This window comes from Molothrus ater, chromosome 20, assembly GCF_012460135.2.
Source record: "Molothrus ater isolate BHLD 08-10-18 breed brown headed cowbird chromosome 20, BPBGC_Mater_1.1, whole genome shotgun sequence".
NCBI classification, from domain to species: domain Eukaryota; kingdom Metazoa; phylum Chordata; class Aves; order Passeriformes; family Icteridae; genus Molothrus; species Molothrus ater.
In genome coordinates this window covers 10346021-10368257 of record NC_050497.2, presented here as the reverse complement: position 1 = coordinate 10368257, position 22237 = coordinate 10346021, and the positions used below count along the sequence as shown (strand labels likewise).

Genomic DNA, 22237 nt, shown 5'->3' with positions numbered 1-22237 from the left:
TGTCCTCATCATACTCATCATTTTAATCTTTGTTCCTTAGGGAATTCTCAAACCGGTGTGATGGGAACAGGAGCCTGAGAAACAAGGGAAGTTTCAAAGTTGGTCAGCTGTTGCCCCCTTTGGGATGACTGTTCAGTTTTGTTACACTTCCTCTCTGCAGCAGGCAGACACACCTGGCTCAGGGAGGTGTTACCCACTTTGTTCGTGGCAGCTTCAAACCCTTCCTCAGCAGGGAGGAGCAGCGTGGGCAGAGCACCCGGACACCTGTGAGGAGGTGAATCCGGGCTGGTACCAGCTGCTGCTGCTGCTTGATCGTGCTGGGACAGCTGCACCCTCAGCAGGCAGAGCTCATTTTCAGGTAGCAACTCAAAGTGTTCTTCTGTTTTCTTCTAAGTCCCCTGGCACTGGTGGGACTGGTTCCCTCAGGATCAGGAATGAGCTCAGTTGTTGCTTTGGATTCTCAGCTCATTTCTGCTGAGGGTGTTGCTGGTGGGGAATTATGGTAGGAAATGACAAAGGGAATTCAGGATTCTCTTTGGTAACCAGTGCAGGTGCATCTCTCACAGTTTTTAATCCTTTAAGTTTTTATAAAAGACTTTTTCAGTGAAATTACTTAGCTTTGCAGTGGGAGATGGTAGAATTTCTCTAATATGGAAATGGCAGAAATGTGATTCCAGAGACCTCCTGTGCACAGAGGTAGAGGTTGGTGAATCCTTACCTTGTCTTCTTTGACACAAAATCCTGCTTTTGGCTTTAAAGTGTTCCAACATTGCAAGTTTCTGCACATCCTTTTTCTTGAGCAAGAGATGGGAGTTGATTTTTAATGATATTTACTATTTGTTGAACTAAATTATTTATTTGTTTTTTCTCTTTTTCTTTCTTTTTTCTTTTCTGGTTGTTTGTTGATAACATCCTAGGGATTAATTTTTCCTTTAATTCAGTTTCCCATCTGTTGTGCCTGGATGTGGCAGAAGTGTATATGAAAATTTGCACCCAGCTAGAAGAGATTGCAGTCTTTTTAAAAGACAAAACTGTTTGTGGGTTTTTTCCTACCTTATGAAAAATGAATCTCCTGTTGGGACTGAACTACAGTGCAGATTTATAAAGGTGTAATGTAGTTACATGGGCGGGTTTTGATTTCAGGTTTTAATTTCAGTTTGGAGCTCTGGCCCTTCTCTTTTAGTGTATTATATTTGTGAGAATGAACTCCTGTGGCTTGCATTATCTGACTGTAGCAAAGATGCAATCTGGTTGTGTCTATGACTGAAAGTCTGAGCGGAGCAGTGCTGCCACAATAGTCTCCTGTGATGATAAAGTTGGTATTTGATGAACAGAGCTCTTTTTTGGGTGCTGTAGCAGACAGTGCTTCCAGGTACTTCCTTGCCTGTGTTTTGGGGAGGCTGCACAGCGGATGGGGCAGTGGTGATTAGCAAAGCCTGATCCTGCCCAGTTATGTAAACAGAGCGTTTCTTTCACACACATCTTGTTAACTCTCTGCTGCAGACCTTTATTGGTGCTTCTTCAATAATTTGTTTAAACTATGCAGTACAGATTCCTTATTTTAGCACTAAGACTTACAAAGGCTTCTTTTAGCAGCCTTTAATTTCATACTTATGTATGTGACATAGCCTGTGGCTGTGATCTCTGCTGTGAATCTGCAGTTGTTTTGGGATGAAAGCAGAAGGCAGCTGGAAACTCAGTAGCTACATCTAGCTGTCTACCTAGAGAAGGCCTTGATTTCAAGTTTATCTAAACAAGCTCGACTAATCCCAACTATCTGGGGGGATCCACTGTCAAAACAAGCAGCATGGCCCTAAGGCAAACACAGCCATACAGAAATGAAGGCTGGGACTTCCAATACTCCAATGACTGCATACTGGAGGCTTTTTTTCCTGAAAAGAGAGTAAGAGAGGTACAATTTGCATAATGCCTTTTCATCAGGAACTTTTGGAAAGCTGACAGAGGTCCAGCTTATAGCGCTGTAGCCACAATACAGAGTCTATAGGAGAATCCTTGAATGACCTGACCATATTGAAAGAAAAAATGAAAGCATCGAAGTATAGCCAAGTGAGTGTGGAAAAGAGGGCTGCTGCATTGTCTAACATCTGCTCTACTTCTCGTTAGTTTTGTTCTTTGGTATTCTATGTGGACTTTGGAGAAACCTAAGACAGCCTAACATGAATCCTATAATCTTCCTTCTGAATATTTATGTAGTGTGCCAGCCTCTAAGCTGTCCTTTGCATCTTCCTACTTCCCCCTCATTTTCATGCTCTCAAATGAGGCCAACATTTCAAAAGCTAAATAAATGTTTGTGAATGTTTATAAAAGATTTGCATAAATTTGTCCTTGTTTGACAAAGATCACTTTTTTCTTATGCCAGTTCTGAAATATTTTAAAGGTTTCAGTGCTTGTCTTGACAACAAAGTCCTGCCTCAGAGAACAATGATTGCTGATTAAGTGGGTATGTGCTCGGAGCTGAATAGACCGATGGAGACGAAGGCTGAAAAGGCCACTCATCTTAAGCCAGAATTATAATATTTAACAAATGCTAACCCAAGGGTAGATTTAAAGGTTTGGTTTTGGTGCAGTGTACCTGTGCAACTTATGGGCTGAGCAGGATGTGATTATCTTTTCACAGCTTATAGTTCTCACCTCATTTCTGCTAAATCTGCAAGTGAAAATACTCCTGGTTTTAGTAATTGAATGTTTAAAATACATTTAATTGAATCAGTGTTCCAGCTCTCTGCTATTGACACTTCTTACCTTTACCAATTGATCACTGTTTATGCATATAATTGGACCTGATTTTTTTTATGCCTGTTAGTATAATTTTTCAATTATTTGTGATTTAAGACTGGAACAATTATTCAACAGCACAACAGTAGCTGTAGATTTTTTTTTAGCTAAAATCTATTTCTCTTGGAATGAAACTAAATCTCTGCTTTTACTGAAGGGACTTTAAAGACATTTGTTGAGGAGATCTCTTTGAAAAACTGCTTAAATATTTAGTTCAGCTTTACTTTCACATTTTTTTTTTCTACTGGAGAAAAGTAATAGTCGTTCCTGTTCTTTTGTTCTATGAGTTGAGAGGTTGAAGTTGTCATTAAGGCAAAAACTAGAGCTACTTCTCTGACACAGTTTTTATCACATCTGCTAGGCCTGTGTCCCAGGAGGAGCCGAGCAGAGCCCGGAATTCAGCACAGGCCCATTATCTGCTGCCTCTGCGTGTGCTGTAAAAGGAGTGAGACCTCAGGGAGGCTTGGAGCCTCCTCCCGTGTAATGTCCAAATCAGATTTGAAGGACTGGTGGCAGGAAAGCTTTGGCCTTGGGGTGTGAATTCTAAGAAACAGAGTCACAATTAGGTTTAAAAAATTCAGGGATTTTGAGCTTTATCTTGAAATATGTTTTTAGTAATGCAAGGAGAAAAGTTGCCCATCTGTGCACATATTTTGTACGTTTAAAATATTTAAATGCTAGCAGGCCTCAATATGCTTAGGAAATGCTATTTATCTCCTGCTCTTCCTGTTTCCAGGATTGTGGATATGCATGTTGGGGTTTTTTGTTTGTTTGTTTCAAACAGCATTTCCAGAGAACAATCAGTTACCTTCAATGAAATGATGTTATTTTGCATGGCCCTGTTCCCTCAGACAGGGACAGGCGACTTTGGGAGAAAAACCCTCCCCTAATTCAGGCGTTAGAATTGCTCAGAAAGAGCTGGTGGATTTCTGGAACACTGAACAAACTGATAATCTAGTGCTATAAAGTTGGATTGGAATACCAGTAGAATTAGAAAAGTAGAGATAAAACTGAATTCAAGCAATTTAAAGTCATTCTGTTAAGCAAATAATGTCCAGATTTTTTTGGGCATAGAACATTCTTTTAAAGAACTGATGAAAATAATTTATTAAAATATTTAGTACATTACAAAATTCAGTAATGCTCAGTAAGGATATAAGGCATAAAAAGATTTTATTGCAAAATCAATGCAATATGAAATGTGACATAAATATTTTAAACAAGCAATGATTTTTTAAAAAGAATCTGTGTTGTACCAGTTTTCTCAAAACCAGAAAAACCTTTAGAACGTAGAGAAATTACGGGTTTACGGTTTTTGTTTCCTTTTTTGAATTCTGAAACCTATTGTTCCCTAGCAGTAGATCATTTAATTAATTTTTAGCTTAAAATCATCCAAATAGATTAATTAAATATAAGAGTAGCTTGCAATTCTGTGGGTATAGGAGACATTAATGGACAACTCAAGTTTAATTGGATAATATTTTGCTTCAGTTAATCTTTTAGCACTTTTTAATGCAACATGAAGATTTCTGTAGGGTTCGGATTTGGTGCTGCCTCTGAGGAGCAGTGAAGTCCCCAGCAGCTGCTCCCTGCCCGGTGGGGATGCTGCTCCCTGTGCTCACACACCCTGACCCGTCAGCCTGGGGGCATTTCTCTTCTGGGCCCTCCTTGTTCTCCAGTTTCTCCTCCATCCTTCCTCGGTCTGTTGATGTTCTTGGGAGTCTCCTGGTGTCCCTCCATGCACAGGGAGTGTTTCATGCTGCTTTGCTGGGTTCAGGTGGCCTTTCAGGCTGGGTAAGGTGGGAAGTGTTTCCACCCTCTCTGTAGTGTTCCGTTTGCAGCAGCCTCAGCTGTACTTTCCTCAGGTGTAAGGGCAAGGAAATGAGACAGCAGTCCCCCCTTTTCATCTTAGGGTCACCTCTTCTCCATGGAAAACTCCTCTCACTGGCCATGCTCTGTTCTCTCGTAACAAATACTTGTGGGGGTTTGGGCTCCTTCCTCTCCACTCCCTCCAGGATCCACAGCTGAAGGTCCAGTCTCTGCTTTGGGTGATCCTCCCAATCTCATCTAGATTTCCCTGGTTTTCCACTCCAGGCTAAAGCAGCCTGTTGGTTTGTGTGGTGTATTGTCTCCCTGCTCTGATCCCATTTCTGTGGAAGTATCATACCTTAATCATTCAGCATTTTCCACAGATCTCCTGGTGTTCTAATTTCTTTTCTGTCCCACTTCTGCCTACACTTCTTGTTCTCCTTTGCACCTCTGGTGTCTCGTGCATCTTTCTAGGACAGATACTTTGCAGCAGACCCTTCTCTAGCCCAGCCATTTGCCCATCATTTATCAGTGCAGTTTTATTTAATTGCAGCTGCACGTGGGATATTTGTTAGTGATGTTCATTTGAGCAGAAGTGAAGCTACCCACTGTATTTAAGAGAATCTGAAGTTGTTCTGTTGATTTGGAAGTGGGAGCATACGGTGAAGGGTTTAAAAATAAAAAAGACTTCAGCTACAGCTTGCTTATTAAATTCACAAGTGAATGTGCACATTTTTTCAGCATTGTTGAGCTTTCTTTACTGTTTGGTTGCAACAGAGGGATGCTTTGGGACACGAGCCCGGTGTGTATTGTGTGTATTTCCCAGCCTGGCTTTCCAAGTCTGTCCTGCCTGTGTAGGAAAGCCTTGCAGGGCCTGCCTCACCTTCAGAGGTGGCTGTGTCACAGAAAGGCTGAGCGTGGTGTTCCTGCCTCATTTATTTTGAAAACTTTGCTACTGAAACCAAACTTAATCAATGAGCTCTGTGTTGTCTCCGATAAGTTATGTACTGCCGTTATTGATTGGGAAGGATTTTAGAAAAGCCATGTGGGGTTTCTAATGTCAGCAGTGTTTTGATTATGAAAGGAGTTGGAACCTTGGGACGGGGAGCCAGGTGGTGCCTGAGCTGCAGCCCCCGGTGCCGCGGCTGCGCCGCCTCCCCCGGGACGCGGTTCATGCCCTGCACTTTAGCTCTGCTCACTGGCTGCTGGAGATGCACTTTCTGCTCATTAAAATGTTAAAAATCAAACTGCATGTAAAAAGATTTCTGAAAATATAAACTTGGGGATTGATCCAGAAAACTGGCGTGTGGTCCCCTGGAGACGCCGGCGGCAGCTCCCGGGTAATTTGCCTTGATCAGCTGCCTGTCCTGCATTGCTGGGGGGCTCTGCTCTTCTTTTTAGGGGCTCTTGCTTTACAGGCATTTATGCAGGTTTTTCTTTAGGAAAATAGCCATAAGGGAATAAAACAAGAAAACAGACTATTGATACTTCCTCTGTGCTTCATGTTGGGTTAAAAAAAAAATAAAATTATAAGATGTTGACATGGAGCAATTGTAGGTTTTGTTTTGTCTGAAATCATAAAGAAATGAAGGATTTTCTAGGTCATAAGTAATAACCTATAGAGGTTGGGTAGAATGTTGCATATGAATGATGTAGGTATTGTTTATCTTTCAAACAATATTTTTTTTATTTAGGAGTATTTAAAGAATTAAAAAGAAGCAGCATTATATTTAGAGTAACGAGCTTGCAACTTGAGCAAAAATGGGGTTGTTCTCCAGTAGCTGTTTTCTTACATGCAAAAGATCAGCAGTTTTCCTAATTAAAAACTAATTCTACATATGGTATTTATATTATTTTATTAGTTACCATTGAAAAATAAGTCTGCAGTTAACCTGTGCTAGTCTCAGTGTTTTTGGTTGTGAATCGAGGCAGATAAGAATTGGTGTATAGGGAATAGTAATTATGTTGAATGACGTTGCAAAAGTCAGATAATAATATCACTGTAAAATCTTTCTTTAAAAAAGAAGGCAGTTTGGAGCAGTACAGAGCCAATATATGGCCTGTTTATGTGAACATTTCCTTTGCTGAGTTTAGGAAGCTGTAAATATCAAGGAATAAGTGCAGAGTAAGTTCTGAGTAATTCACTTCTCCAGTGACACAATGCTGATGAGATGCTGAATGTTTTATTATGTGAATGGTTTCACTTGCAGTTACAGGAATTATTCAAGTCATCAAAATAATGGAGAGAATATATTGTGCCATTTTGAGGTGACTGATGGCTTTGTCTTCTCGCACTATTTTATTTCAGAATGTTATGTATCTATATGATTTTGTTTCTGGAAGTCAGTGTGTATTGATCAGGCAAATAAAGATACAGGAACTTTGTTCTGCTGATATAATAATGTCACAATTTTAGAATTCTTTTGTAGGTTTTGTTTTTGTTTGTTTGCTGGTGTTTTGCACTGTAAGAGTTCAGTTGTGGCAAAGGACTACTGTGAGTAGTTAAAATTTGTCTAGATGCAGTTTTTGTGCCTGAGCAAGGGGAGTTGTTCAGCTTGTGAAAGTCAGTGAGACTCTGCACCAGCGGGAACCCGATCATAGTAATGAGACCTTTACTATCAGGGCATTATTTTGTATCAAAATCGAGATTTCTGCAGAGTTTACTCTGCAATCTACATAGCTCCTTTCCAAGTTTCCTGCTGCAATTCAAAGGAGGAGACGTCTTTGCTCTACATGGCATTCTTCAATAGATCCTTTCTTGTTCTTTAAAAACAGGAGGTTGTTAAATAATCTATCAATAAACTGTCAAGAAGTCAAAGTTTCCGTATCTGTTTTTGCCTGAAATCCTCAGAACTTGCCACATTTTAGTTGTCAAGAAACCTCCAAAGAAGAGTGTGAGCAGTTGAGCCTGAAACCACGGCTCAGGATGGGCTGTGCTGGTTTGAATTATGCAGGAGGAACATGCTCCTGCAAGGGAGTCAATATGTTTTGTGCTTCACTGGAGAGGTTATTAGATTGATGGAGTTTATTTGGGAATGATGGCATTTGGCTTAGAAATAAATGAAGCAAGAAGCATCTATTTAGTTATTGATGGTAATTTATTGCTGTTGGTCAGAAAAGTGTTGATTTTGTCAGAGGGTTTGTTGTTTGTTCAGGGTTCTGAAAGCAAAATGGAATTTACACTTCAGGACCTGAAATATTGAAGTGTGAAGGAGAATGAGCAATGAATTGGCTGTAGGAAAGATCTGTAAACTGAGAGAACTTTGTGTGTCTTGTGGGTTACAGAATTCACATTTTGAATATCTAGTGGTTTGCTTTTGTCTATGGACACAACTGTTTTGGGACAAACATATTTCTGGTTTTGCCTCTTTAGCGACTGTAATTGTTTCATGTTGTACACTTGAAAATGATTAATTTATCTGCTGATCATGTTTTCACTTTTCATGTTCATCCTTTTCTTTGCTCTCATGCTTAAATGCTTTTCTGTTTGTGGTGCTCTTTTGCAACTTCTAGAAAATGGTTTGTAGGTTAAACAATCCATATCAATTTTAATACACATTATTTTAATCAGTCTTTTAACTCTGAGATTTCCTTTCTAATAGCAGTAGGCAACATTAAACATTCCTGCTATGAGACCTATTGGCTCCATCTTTTGTTATTTATCTTGCTGATGTTGGGAAGTGTTCTCTAATCCCCAGCCCTCTGTTCCTAGGTAACAGTCAAAAGCTGTGCCAGCAGAAGTGGTCCTGCCAGGCCAGGCCCATGTGGTTTGGTGTTATTCACTCTGATCCATATGGTCAGGGTAGGGACTGTCCCCAGAGAGGTGTTAACACTCAACAACCCAACCTCCTCCTCCTCCTGGGAGAATTGCTGCATGGCTCCTGCTGCCTGCCCATGTGTGAATCTTGATTAATTTTTCATTTTTAATGAAGTTTGATCATGTTTATTATTTCACATGATTGACTGCCTGGTACTGCTTCCATGTAATTGATAAAGCCCATATTTCTTCATCTGTCTTTTATTTCTTCAGGGCAAACTTGTGAAATTGTGTGATGTGGTTAATATTAGATTTATTGGTCCCCATAGATGTATAAATTATCTTTTTTTTTTCTCTCTCTCTCTACAGGAAGTTCTACAGACTCTGACCAAGTTTTGTTTCCCCTTCTATGTGGACAGGTATTGTTAGCTTTTCAAACTTTACAAGAAAATAAGCTTGTCAATAAAACCCCTGTAGAAAATAAAAGCCATACCATTCATAGTGTTCTGTCTGTGGGCCTGGGACTTAAAGCACCTGAGTGCAAATTATAGTCTCAGAATTCACTTTTTCCTGGGGTTTTTATGGGCACCATGAAACAAAAAGAAATTTTAAAAGTTGGAGTTGTTCAGTGGGAGTACTCTGAGGGCATTTTTTTCACTTCTGCACAATGCTTGGGTAGGAATTGTCAAATATGCATATTAATATCAAGTTTTGTCTGCTTGTGCATTTTATTTCTTAGTTGCCAAAATTTAGGTGGGACAATTAATGAAATGCTTTACATTTGAAGGCCTCTTGATGTTGCTGGAACGCTGCCACTTTACTTGACAGCTACTTAAGGTGACTTCTGATTTTGGGGGAGAAATTGTAAAACGAATGTGAGAAGATCTGAGAATATTTACTTCCTGTAATTTAGGAAACTGTTGAAGTTTTTTAGTTTTGCATTTACTGTGAGTTACTCTTGATGGTTTCATGAAAAGAACAACAACTGAAATTTTGAAAGGCTGCACCAGTGAGCATCACTTGAGTGGTCAGAATGACTTGTCTGCATCAGCTGAGACACAGCATGCTTTGGGTCGAGGGGATTGACCTTTGCTGTGATTAAACTGCTGCAAGTCTTCTTCTCATTTCAGAATTTGGAATCCCTGTTTTACTGCTCATCCTTTTCATTTCCTAAGGGGTGGAAGCAGGGAAATACTCATACATTTTTCTCATGTATTTGTTCCTACTAGAAATAGTTATGCTTTCTGTATGGAGATTTATTGTACCTAGGGGTTTTGTTTGTTTTGTTGTTTTTGGTTTTCCTCAGCAATATAACATTTTGAAAGATAGAACACTGAAAACCCATATGGGGTGCAAATGAGAACATAATGAAAAGTGATTCCCATTTCTGGATCCACTTGTTTGTCTGAATATCACAGACTGTCACTGAAAGACTGCAGCCAGCCAGTTTGAACAAAAAGGAGACATTGTCACCCAGAACACACTTAATAATTTGAGCTGGAGAGGTGGAGAGTGGACTTCCCACGCTGCAGGAGGCAGAGCACACCCAGGCAGCTGAAGGAGATGCTTGTGCTCCTTCTCTTGTGGCTCTGGAAGCAGCAGGGGTGGCACTGGAGGTTCTGCCTCTCAGGGGCACAGACACTCCATTCTTTTTGCGCTGATTCTGTTCATGAGTTGTGCGTTCTCAGAAGCCCAGGGGCTGCTTGGCCGTTCCTTCAGGCCATGGCCCAGGAGTTTGCTGCTGCTGTGCTGTGGAAGGAGGCAGAGGCTCTGCTCCAGCTGCAGGAGTGCAGAGCTGCTCCTGCTCCCTGCCACGATTGTGTGGGTCAGGTGTGGCTGCTGGGGGATTCTATGGAAATCACTCCTCTCCCCTTCCCTCCAGCCCTAACTTCTGTCTGCCCCCTTACAGATGAGATTTATGCTGCTTCCATCCTGTGAGGCTCTAAATAGACCTCCCGCCCATTTGAAAGCAGAGCTGTGAAGGGTTATAGTAAAATCTTGGGAAGAACACTTTTTATGTGGGGAAGTTTTTCCTTCCCTGTGAAAAACTGGCACTGAACTTGAGCAGGACCTGCCAGCAAGGTTTGCTTCCTCCAGGTCACATGAATGCAGGACTCTCTGGGTTTGCTCTGGAGGAACTCACCAGCTTGTCTGAGCTGTTTAATAAACAAGCTTCTCCCTGCTGCTAATGAAACGTGGTTTTTCCCCCTGTTCCATAATTTTAATTGTCAGTTCTAATGCTATTTCTCACACACGCTCTGCTCTCAACCTTGTTAAAATTAAGCATATAATCCCCTTTTAAAACACTATACTAAAATCACCATAGTAACATTACATCCAAGCTTTACAGATAAAACACACCACCAGTGAGGGATTTTTGGGTATCCCCAGCAGCTCAGTGTGGTTTATGGAAGTAGTTGCTCTGCTGACATTTAGATTTCAGGAGGACGATAGTACTCACACTGGCTAATTCTCAGACTGTTGGAATGCTTTAAATATCTATCTTTTTGTTCATCTTCATCACAGCATGTTTTCCCTTCCTTGTTTGGAATCCACTGAAGGATTCTTCTTTCTAAGCAGGACAGTGACATCTTTCCCATTTGGATCCAGCTTTTATTTCTGCAAGGCTGTTTTTCCTTTGTTTCCTCTAGGCACTGAGTGTGTGCTCTCCCACAAAAATTGGTTTTTTTTTGCATGTGGCATCATAGAAGAGAATATTTTAAGGCTGTGGCTGTTACTTAAATGGCTTTGAATTTACCAGGGTATTTGTTGCAGTTGGTAGGAGTGACTTGTAAAGCTACGTGTCAGTGCAAGTCAGATTTCTCAGTTCTCAGAAAACCTAAAAAAACCCTAGAACATGACCTGAAATAAGTCTTAATTTCCTATAATTAGAAGTATTTGGGTTATATGAGAGAACATGGGGTTGGTTGCTGGTTGATAATCAGAACCATTTTCTTTTTAAGATAAACTCATTATTAGTATCCTCCCACACTTTAAAAATGGGAAAAAAAAAACCCACAGAGCTCCCACTCCTCCCTCATCAAGCATATTTAAGCTTCTGGAGGGTGCATACTTTGTAGTTAATTTTTCAAAAAAACTCTGCTGAAAGAGGAAATGTTATAGGTTCAATGACTTGGATGTGATACTTGACACAGAGTTGGCTCAGCAGTAATTTCTCTCTCCTGCTCTCTGTTTCCAGCCATGCCATTAACCAGGTTGGGCAGAACTTCACCTTTGTGCTCACAGACATTGACAGCAAGCAGAGGTTTGGGTTCTGTCGCTTGTCCTCGGGGGCCAAGAGCTGCTTCTGTATCCTAAGGTAGGTCTGTGGTTTGGCTTCTGCCTGACTGCAGGAGCAGTGTTTGACTTTGCAGTTACACTGCAATTACCACTTCCAGCTGGCCAGAATGATTTCCCTATCTGCTCCTCCAAGTCACTGTTCTGCTGCACAAGTGGTGCAGAATCCCTTGCACTGGGGAGCTCCTCTGTAGATAACTGTATTTGTTTGTAGTCAACGTTCTGGAGTTAACAACGTGGAAAAAAAGTCTCTTTGCAGTAATTTGATATGACATAGCATGATGGCAGCTGTTATCTTTAGCTGTCACAACTGATCTTGTTAAGACATTTTGTGGACATTTGTACATGCAAGTTTTATTAACAAAACATCTGTTGGTAACTGAGAGGATGTCACTGATGCTCTCCACAGCCCCACAGTTTGTGTGTGTGAGCTTTCCTCTGTCCTGTGGAGGGTTTTGTGAAGCTTGGCATGATAAAGAGTGTCAGTGGAAGTTGGAACTATGCATTTCACAGAAAATGGGCCAGGAGGCTCTATCAGAGCAGTTTTTGATAACCTCCCACAGCCATGTTGGAATACAGTCCAGAAATGATGCCAGTAAAATCAGTTTTGATGTCTACCAATTTTTAGTTCCATTAAGAACTTCCATGGATTTAAGATTTTCATGTGGCAAATGGTCTGTCTTGTTTTAAACACATTTAAGAATTGCCTGGCTTCTACTTTCTGCTTTTTGCGTGTTCACAAGGAATTGGAAGTTGAGGAACAGTAGCCCAGGTAAAGCCAGCACAGAGGTGACTGAGGACAGCCAGGGAGGTGACAGCACAGCTGGGGCTGGCACCTCCCAAAAGAGGGCACTGCTCTGTGAGCAGCTGGACACATCTGGCAGGGCCATCCCTGGCTGGATTTGCACAGGACACAACCAGGGTGGGGACAGAGGAACGCAGGAACTTCTCATTGCCCCATGTGGGGCACCTGAGAGTGCAGCCCTGGCTGTGTCTGGATGTGCCCCTCTGAGCATTCCAGGGGGGACATTGCAAAATACGAGGTCACCTCTCCTTGCAGGGGGCTGCACACAGCAATGCCATGGAATGGGAGCTTAATATTTGGAGAAATGGTGAGATCTACCCAAACTGCTAATTAATTGAGTGGGAGGCAGAGTGACAGGTGTTTGCTCAGTATCTTCTTCCATCCTGCCTGTGCTGTAGCAGACATTTCAGCTATTATTAGCTCTGGCAGTCCAGCAGCAGGGACTGGATCCTGCAGGCAGGAAGGTGTTTCCCAGCCCTTCCCACAGAGCTGCTCCCCTGTGCAGTTGGGTGCTGGTTCCCTCGGTCTCAAGTGGGCAGTGTCTGCTTACAGAGGGTAACTTTGCCTGATCAATGTCAAATTAAAGGAGAAACACAGTTTTAGAAAGAAAATCTGAATGAGGAATAGTCTGGGTCCCTTCATGATCCCTCCTGGATAAGAGTTCTCTGCTGTCAGCTCCCTTATGTTGATAGAGTGCCAAGAAGAAATGGAGGAGTTCTGTTGTAGTTAAATGCCTTCTGCTTCAACTCATAACCAAAAATACCCAACCCCAGTGGATGAACTGGGACTCTTCACTTCCTTCCTGTTGCTTCTTCTGTGCACTGATGAGAAGAAGAAAGCTCATCATTAATGCAAGTTCATGCAGGTTTTAGAGGGTAATAAAGATAGATGAAATCACTTCCTCTGTTCCTGGGACTGCAGCTCCCATTATTGATGTGAATCTTCTCAGTGTCCTTTATGTACTAAAGGATGGTGCATGGTAAATGGGTGGGGGAAAACATGCTGGAAAATGTGAGAACGAAAGTAAAAGCAAATGGGGATGAAAAGAACATTTGTTTAATTGTTTTTAAATTACAGATTGGATGGCAGCAAGCTTCAAGTATTCCTTGCTATGCTCAGCAACAGTGTAAGAACTAACTGATGGTGTTTATTACTAGAGATGATATTCACAGGCTTAGCAGGGATTTTATGGGTCTGGCCATGGTAAAATGGTTTGGAGGTGGAAAATCATCACATGTTTAGATTAGTTATTGAAGAGAAACAGCAGTAAAAAGAAATTCTTTTCACTCAGTGCTTGAAAAAATTTCTGCAATGTCCTGGAAGCAAAGTACTCTAGGGCCAGAAGTCAGGGTCTGGACTTGAGCTTTGAAGTGGCCCAGAGGCTTTTCCTGTGGATGCAGAGCACAGCAAGGCGCCTCTCGGAGTTCAGTAGCAGTGGGGTTATCCTGTGGCCAGCAGAGAGGCAATTCCATTTGGCAGGGAACTGCTTTGACTGTTTTAACCAATATTGTTTGGAAAACTGCTTTTGAGGTAGTTACCACAGCGTTGTTCCTGCTGTAGTAGCTCACACAGATTGATGAACTCTCTGATAACTTTGAAACCTGCTTTTCCGGCTGCTCTGTGGTGTTTTCAATGTAGAGCCACTGTATTCAGCGCGGAGCCTGCCTCTCTTCTCCGGGCTCCCCCTCCCTGGCCCGGTTCTGCCGCTCCGCCGAGGCCGCGGGCCCGGCTGGGGTGACCCGGAGCGGCTGCGCTGCGGCGGCGGCGCCAGCAGAGGGCGCGCGGGGGCGCAGGTACGGCCAGGTGAGGAACAGAGCCGGGGGGTTTGGGGTGAGCCCAGGTGAGGAACAGAGCCGGGGGTTTGGGGTGAGGAACAGAGCCCGGAGGGTTTGGGGAGAGGAACAGAGCTGGGGGTTTGGGGTGATTCCAGGTGAGGAACAGAGCCCGGAGGGTTTGGGGTGAGGAACAGAGCCCGGAGGGTTTGGGGTGAGGAACAGAGCCCGGAGGGTTTGGGGAGAGGAACAGAGCCGGGAGTTTGGGGTGAGGAACAGAGCCGGGGGTTTGGGGTGATTCCAGGTGAGGAACAGAGCCCGGAGGGTTTGGGGTGAGGAACAGAGCCGGGGGTTTGGGGTGAGGAACAGAGCCGGGGGGTTTGGGGTGAGGAACAGAGCCGGGGGTTTGGGGTGAGGAACAGAGCCGGGAGGGTTTGGGGTGAGGAACAGAGCCCGGAGGGTTTGGGGTGAGGAACAGAGCTGGGGGATTTGGGGTGAGCCCAGGTGAGGAACAGAGCCGGGGGGTTTGGGGTGAGGAACAGAGCCCGGAGGGTTTGGGGTGAGGATCAGAGCCCGGAGGGTTTGGGGTGAGGAACAGAGCCGGGGGTTTGGGGTGAGCCCATGTGAGGAACAGAGCCGGGGGGTTTGGGGTGAGGAACAGAGCCCGGAGGGTTTGGGGTGAGGAACAGAGCCGGGGGTTTGGGGTGAGCCCAGGTGAGGAACAGAGCCGGGGGTTTGGGGTGAGCCCAGGTGAGGAACAGAGCCGGGGGTTTGGGGTGAGCCCAGGTGAGGAACAGAGCCGGGGGGTTTGGGGTGAGCCCAGGTGAGGAACAGAGCCGGGGGGTTTGGGGTGAGGAACAGAGCCGGGGGTTTGGGGTGAGGAACAGAGCCCGGAGGGTTTGGGGTGAGGAACAGAGCCGGGGGTTTGGGGTGAGGAACAGAGCCCGGAGGGTTTGGGGTGAGGAACAGAGCCGGGGGTTTGGGGTGAGGAACAGAGCTGGGGGATTTGGGGTGAGGAACAGACCCTGGAAGGTTTGGGGTGATTCCAGGTGAGGAACAGAGCCCGGAGGGTTTGGGGTTAGCCCAGGTGAGGAACAGACCTCGGAGGGTTTGGGGTCTGAGCTCAGGTGAGTTCTCATGGCACACACCCACATCTCCCAGGAAAACTGGGATTCCAGACCACCTTTTTCAATGAAATATGGTACAAAACTTAAAATGTGTTTTTGAATTATTTTCTTTATAGTCGAGTAAGAGCTGATGTCCAGTCATCAAATTCTGTGTTCTAATTTGGGAATTTCACACCCAAATGTTTTTTCTTTCTAAGACTTTATTTAAGGATTTCAGGATTTCGGCTGCAATGGGATAAATCCTAAAGCTATACATTAAGAGGCTGAATTTTTATTGTTTCTCTCTAATTTCACATCAGATTTCACATGAGCTTTTGAGGGAGAACAGTGTAGATAGTTCTGGATTAAGTGAAGAGCTCTGGTCTTTTATTTAAAAAGAAAACAAAAGAAAACCCAAGTTTGTGTAATTTTGCTTTGGTTCACAAACTTTCTGGGCAAAGTTACAGGTTTGCAAAGGTCCCATGTTTGCAATGTGATTTCAGTTTTACTGAATTTGAAGTTTTTGTTGGGTTATTCAGGTTTTGTACACAAACTGAAATCATTCTTTTGAAGTGAAATGCAGAAACATTTGTGTGGAAATCCCTCTCGGCCAAAATAGCTGAGCTCTGCACCACTCTTTTTCTAAGATAAAAAGAAATGAATCCATAATAGTTTGTGACAGATGGCAGAAAATGTAACTAACTGAATGTGATTCTGTATGGAGTTATTTGAGGTTTTTGGTGTGATTTGTTGTGAGTTCCTCTCCTCCCCCCTTCCTTCCCTTTGATTGCAGTCTTTGTCCATTTATTCTTAGGACAGAATAAGATTTCTGAGCAGGGGCCTCTCTTGTGGTGCAAAGTGAGAATTGTTTTTAATTGAGCAGAAACATGTGGAAGGATCAGGAATATCTCAAGGGATTACAGAAAAATTCCAAATTTGTACTACTTACAGCTTGTGTTTAGAGCGGGGTCTGCTGGGAATAAATGTTAGTTAGTGTGACCTGTGACCTTAAAAACTGTTGACATGGATTTCAGCCAGAAACTGGCCACAGAACTCCTTTGTTAGGCTCATTCATAGCTCCTTGAAAACTCCAGTCAGTGAAAGTTGCCAGCTCGAATCTAAGGAAAGCAGAGCTCTTTTTTTTTTTCCTTTTTTTTTTCTTTCTTTCTTTCTTTTTTTTTTTTTTTTTTCTTCCCATGCTTTGGAAACAGTGGCCGCCCCTTAACCAGCAAGACTTCTTTAATAGGGCTGCAGGGCCGGGCCCTGATTGGAACTGACAGCTTCCTGGCCCGGGCGTGCCAACTGGCAGGGCCCTGAGCCATGGGACAGACAGACAGACAGACAGACAGCGCCGGGGGCTGCCCTGCCCTGCCCAGAGCCCCGGGCAGCACCCACGGCCCCAGGGCCCTGCTGGGGACAGTCCAGCCCTGCAGCCCCAGGGCCCTGCTGAGGACAGTCCAGCCCTGCAGCCCCAGGGCCCTGCTGGGGACAGTCCAGCCCTGCAGCCCCACAGCCCCAGGGCCCTGCTGGGGACAGTCCAGCCCTGCAGCCCCAGGGCCCTGCTGGGGACAGTCCAGCCCTGCAGCCCCAGGGCCCTGCTGGGGACAGTCCAGCCCTGCAGCCCCAGGGCCCTGCTGGGGACAGTCCAGCCCTGCAGCCCCAGGGCCCTGCTGGGGACAGTCCAGCCCTGCAGCCCCAGGGCCCTGCTGGGGACAGTCCAGCCCTGCAGCCCCACAGCCCTGCCAGGCCCTGCTGGGGAGGGATAAAACCCAGCCCCACAGCCCTGCCAGTGCCTGCTCCGGGGGAGGAGAGCGAGTGTTTGTGATGGGGCTTGTTTTGTAGTAATTGTCCTGTTGTTTTCTAGAATTTTCCCTTTTCATTGATTTGGCCAAAATCAATGCTTTACTTCCATATCTGTATGATTCTTTGAAGCCTTGCAGAAGATGTTTGGTAATGGCTGGAAATGCTTGGAACACTTTTTGGACAGTCTGTTTGGTCCTTGAGGTGTATCGACCCTGGAATCCCTGTTCTACTTAAAATGCTTGGGAGATGAAAGCAAATGGCAAACTGCTTCTGTTAGACATGGCAAAGGCCACAAAATACATGTATAAATCATGGGCAATTGGATCTCTGATTCAAAACTGCAACAGAATTGTACCTAATGAAAATGTTGCTGTTGAGTCTCTGATGCCTTCATAGATTTTTTTTCATTATTATTTTTTTATCAGTGGTTTCAGCACTTGCACTGTCTGTCAGTGAGAGCTGGAGAGCAGAGATTGCTCAGTTCCTTTGCACGGGCCTTTCAGAGAGCAGAGGAGAGGGCAGGCAGGACTCGGAGCTGCAGCCTGACCTTCTTTCACAGAAACTGGAGTTTCTTACAAGCTGGAACTGCAGCAAAGCAGGGCAACTTTCTGTGCTGGGTGACAGGAAATTGAGCTGAAGTGGCTCAGAAAATGTGCGAATGCCCCGAGGGCGTGTGCAGGGCCGGAGGGGCTCCGGGTGCTGCAGGCATTCTGCCTTAACTTGACATGTTTATAAAACAGTTTACATCTCAAAAGTTTAGGGTTTTTACCCCTGTTGATTCGCTTAAACAGACACTGGCTCTTATTTTCAGTTGCTTGTCAGAATATATATGGAAAAGTGATGAACCTAGTGAAGAGGGAGCTTGACATCAATTAAATTTAGCTATCTGCTTTGTGTTTCTTCTTCCTGATACACTGTCTCCAGTGTAGCTTTTCCAAACTTCCTGTGGTTTTCCATTATTGTCCTTACAAGTTTTACAAGATAGAGATGAGCTGTTTGAAACTACTGTTCCAGGAAAAGAAGAATAGAATTTTGTATTACATCTGCACATTTGTTGTCCTCCATTTTCATCTCTGCCATTAACCATTTTGTAAAGACTTCTTCCAGAAAGCCTGTAAGGCCTAGTATCTTCTCTTGCTCAAGTATCTTTAAATAAGATAATGGTAATTTAAATAAGCTAATAATGCCTTATGGCTGGAGTAGGGGATTTGAAGTCCTTGCTGAAGAAGCTTTGCTCTGTGTGATCAGCTGGTGATGATGTTTCAACCAGAAGCTCCCCTCTGTTTCTATAATTTTTTCTCTTACTGTCACTAGAAACAGAAATTATTTATGTCCATCTAGGGAGTTTGAAGTTATATCTGCAGGCATGGCTGGCTGCACTCAGATGCTGAGTCCATAAGAGGTTATTTGGGTGATATTAGGAAGATGCTTTTCCCCACTGAACTATCAGTCTAGATAAACCAGACTGCTCATTGGTAGGAGCAGCCATAAGCTGTACAAAAAAAATTATATGACCTGGGAAGTATTGGTATTGGAAATAAATATTAAAAGTCAGGTTTTCAATAGGCAAACTTTAGTCTCTCTCTGCTTGTAAATCATGGGTTGCAAAGAATGCCCATACAGTGCTTGGCATTGGAGTAAAGATGCTGATTTTGAGTTTCACTATGCATGTGCATATCCACATCATTATTCTTAGCTGAAAGTTGAGCAGTTGTCCTTTACCACTGGTGCTCATTTATTTCCACGTTGATTCTGGTGCTGAGGCTGAGCTGTGTATTGCATTAATGTTGTAGTGGGATGAAGTTATCCCACTTGTGGGTTGGTAGCAGCCAGAAGTACAGGGAGTTGTTTACAGGGAGCCCATGGATTCTGCCTTTCTGTGGAAGCATTCAAGCAGCAAGGCCTGCACAGTCTGTTTGGCACAGTAGCTGCTCTCAGCTGGCCCCGTGCCCTCCTGCTGTTAGGCAGGGCAGAGGATGTGCCAGGTCCCGCCTTGTGCCGGAGCAGAGCCTGCCTGCAAATCTGCTTGTAGTTAGCCTGGGGCCTTTTGGCAGCACTCTGCAACCCATTGATTTAGTTGCAATGCTTTTTCCTTAATATTTTCCATCTGGCCAACAATGACCTATAACGACAGACACAAAACAGAGTTTGAATTATGAGCAGCGTAATTGTGCAAATGCTTCCAAACCTCACTCTAGAACCTGCAGCGATGGGTGCTGCGGCCAGGGGCTCCTTCCACAGTGCTGCTGCAAAGGAGAGGCCCTGGGGCTCTCGAGTTCCAGCCCTGTCCCACAGAAATGTGCACTCCAGTGAAACGGGGAGTGTGCTCCTTGCTGTCTGTTGGTCCTGAGCCGGGGGTGCAGCTCCCACAGCCTCAGCTTCCTCACGCTGCACATGCTGCCAGGGCCAAACCCTGCCCTGGGGCCCTGGGCCAGGGGAGAGAGGGACCCTGGAGCAGGGCTGGGGCAGGCAGGGCAAGAACAGGAGTTTGGAAACACTCCAGGACATGCAGCAACAGGTTTGGGGCCTTACACTGTCAGGGATGTTCTGAGCTTTCAGCTGCAGCTGTAAAATATCAATGAGAACGATCACAACAAAGATGCCAAGAGCTAGTAATGTATCACCACTGGTGGAATTGGATGAAGCTGATAGTACTGCATTCAGTCCAACTACTTCACTGGTCTTGCCTTCTGACCAGAAACCAATTTTACTTAATTAATTAGGCCTTCGTGTCACGCCTTCTTTCGTTGCTGAACAACTGTAACAGAAGTAATTAAATCATGGCACTTTTTATTACCTTTGGCCCTGGCTGACTGGCTTGGAAACTTCATCTTTAGAGTTAATACAAACTGAATTAGTGCATCACCTTGGGGAAAACCCCCTCCCTGGCATCAAAAAGCAGGGAGGAAGTAGTTAAAGTACAAGATGGATAGATCGTCTCTTCCACAAATGGATCACTTTTGGGTTGCTGTCTGAAGGCTTACAAATGCATCTGTCAGGAGCAGGAGCATCCTGTCCCTGCTGACAGATGTGTACAACATTCCCAAAGAGATTACATGGCAACTTCCTCCTTCAAAACTGGAGCTGTGGCAGAGCCCTCGGGTTATGCAGAGGTAATTGGAGACGCTGGGGCTGATCCAGAGGTGGAACTGCCGAGAGAAGCTGCTTGAGTAACTTGTGCATGTTGTTCCAACAGGAGCCCTGATCCAGGCACTGTAATCATGGCAGAGAGGCTTTGTGTGCCTTCCTAGAGGCAGAGTTCCCTGGGCTATGCAGGGAGCCCAAATAAAACCCCTCATTTGTAACCCTGGCTGTTTATGAACATGATAAGGGACAGATCTTCCTCCACACTGAGCATTACCTGCAATAACTCCTCAGTGTGTTTTAGAATTTATTACTGTTTGAATATTCAGAGAAAATAATTGTGGGCAGTTTCCTGGTCTTATCATTTGCTTAAGCTGGTGGTTAGACAAGAAGTCTCATCAATAAAAATTGGGCTTGCTGGGCAGGAAATGGGCCAGAAAGACTTTTCTGTTAATTAATGTGTCATACATTTTCAGGTATTCTGTGGATAGGTTCATCAGTGGTATTTCTGCAGGTGAAGATCAAGTGCTATAATTTTATGTGTTTATTTTTACATCTGAATGTTTGCTGTGAATCCTAAACCATCGTACAGGGTGGTCATAGACAACCTGCACTCAAATATCAGACTTGGACTTGATCTTTGTAGCCTTCCTATTGACATCTTGCTCTGCAAGTTTGCTGTAAGTGAGGTGATTTTTACATGCCTAGCCCAGTTCCTTGCATTCTCAAATTATCAGTTGCAAGTACCACAGCGCCGACATAATCATGAATTTTTCACTTGGCTCTTTCAGCTCTGCTTGTGGTTTAACTTTTATGACTTCCTACCAACTTTGCTTATTATTAGGAGCTGTGTGTGCTCCCTCTGAGCATGTGAATATTTCTTCCCTGTGATGAAGCTCCCTCCCTGTGAAGGGAACTGTAAAACCTCTTGCTTCACTTAACTTTGTTTCTTGCCAGTAGGGAACATGAGTGATTTGGGGAAGGGAGGTTCACATAATTGATTTCTGCTCTGTTACTGAAATACCTTCATTCCTACCCCAATGTCCTCTGTAGCTGATTTGCCAAAACGCAAGGATTCACTGTTGTGTCTCAGAACTCACACACAGCTATCACAGGTACACACCTGATGCTCAGCTTTGACTGTTCAATATTTGGCAAATCCCTTTAGCAGCCAAGCACAGCTGGCTGCTGTGCAGTGGGGCTCTTGAACAGAGGTGTGTAAAATTCTTCTGTAGGAGGCAAAGTGATGCAGAGCCCCCAGGCAGGTGCAAAGAAGAGATGCTTTATTGCTAAAACCAGGCCTTTTAAAGCAGTTAGGCCTTTATCAGTTGCATAGTTTTAAATAACAAACATAATTCAACCAACCACCGTACACCATGATATGGACATGTAATGGGTACAGAACTTGTTTTTCTGCCTCTAATTCAGCTGAGTCACTTTCCCATAGCCCTCTTCTACCTAGCCAAAGTAGCAGGCCTGAGCCATGGTTTTGCCAGGGTAACAAGGCCCTTATTTTATAAGGTGTTCCCTATATGCAACATTTTTCTTCCCTTCAGGAGCTGATCTGCGTTACAGATGGTGCCACAAACTCCGTCCCAGAGTGGTTTGGAGCTCGCTGCAGCGCGTGCCAGAGCGCGGGGCTTGGTCACTGGGAGGGAGCGCTTTGGATTTATAATAAAAAGTTCATCATGCTACTGAAATTTCAACTGAAACTTAGTACTAGAGGGCATAGCTTGACAAGCACATATGATTGGAGTCAGTAATGAAAAGGAGCTGTTTCTCTGGTCAAGGAAAAAGGGTTAATTTGCATTGGGATGAAAAGGCTGTTCAGGATCTACTATTTCAACCTGTGATAGACTTAACAGCAGGCTTTGATCCCCAAATGAAATGTGATGGATTTCAACTGATGCCAGATGTCTCAAACCTAGTGGGATCTCTGATTGTCTGCCACATCTAGAATTCTCTCTTCCAGCACTTTCATGTATGCTTTTAAACGTGGTTTGAGAAG

At 44.1% G+C, this 22237-nt stretch overlaps 1 protein-coding gene across 4 annotated transcripts in view; it reads left to right on the top strand.

Annotated features, from left to right (window-relative positions):
* Nucleotides 1-22237, top strand: part of DENND1A (DENN domain containing 1A) — a 152960-nt gene that overhangs the window by 38345 nt on the left and 92378 nt on the right. For all 4 annotated transcript variants that reach the window (XM_054516915.1, XM_036393848.2, XM_054516914.1 and 1 more), the window contains exons 4-5: nt 8732-8781; nt 11562-11681. In XM_054516915.1, the coding sequence (XP_054372890.1) occupies nt 8732-8781; nt 11562-11681 (170 nt within the window). The remainder of the gene's footprint in view (nt 1-8731; nt 8782-11561; nt 11682-22237) is intronic.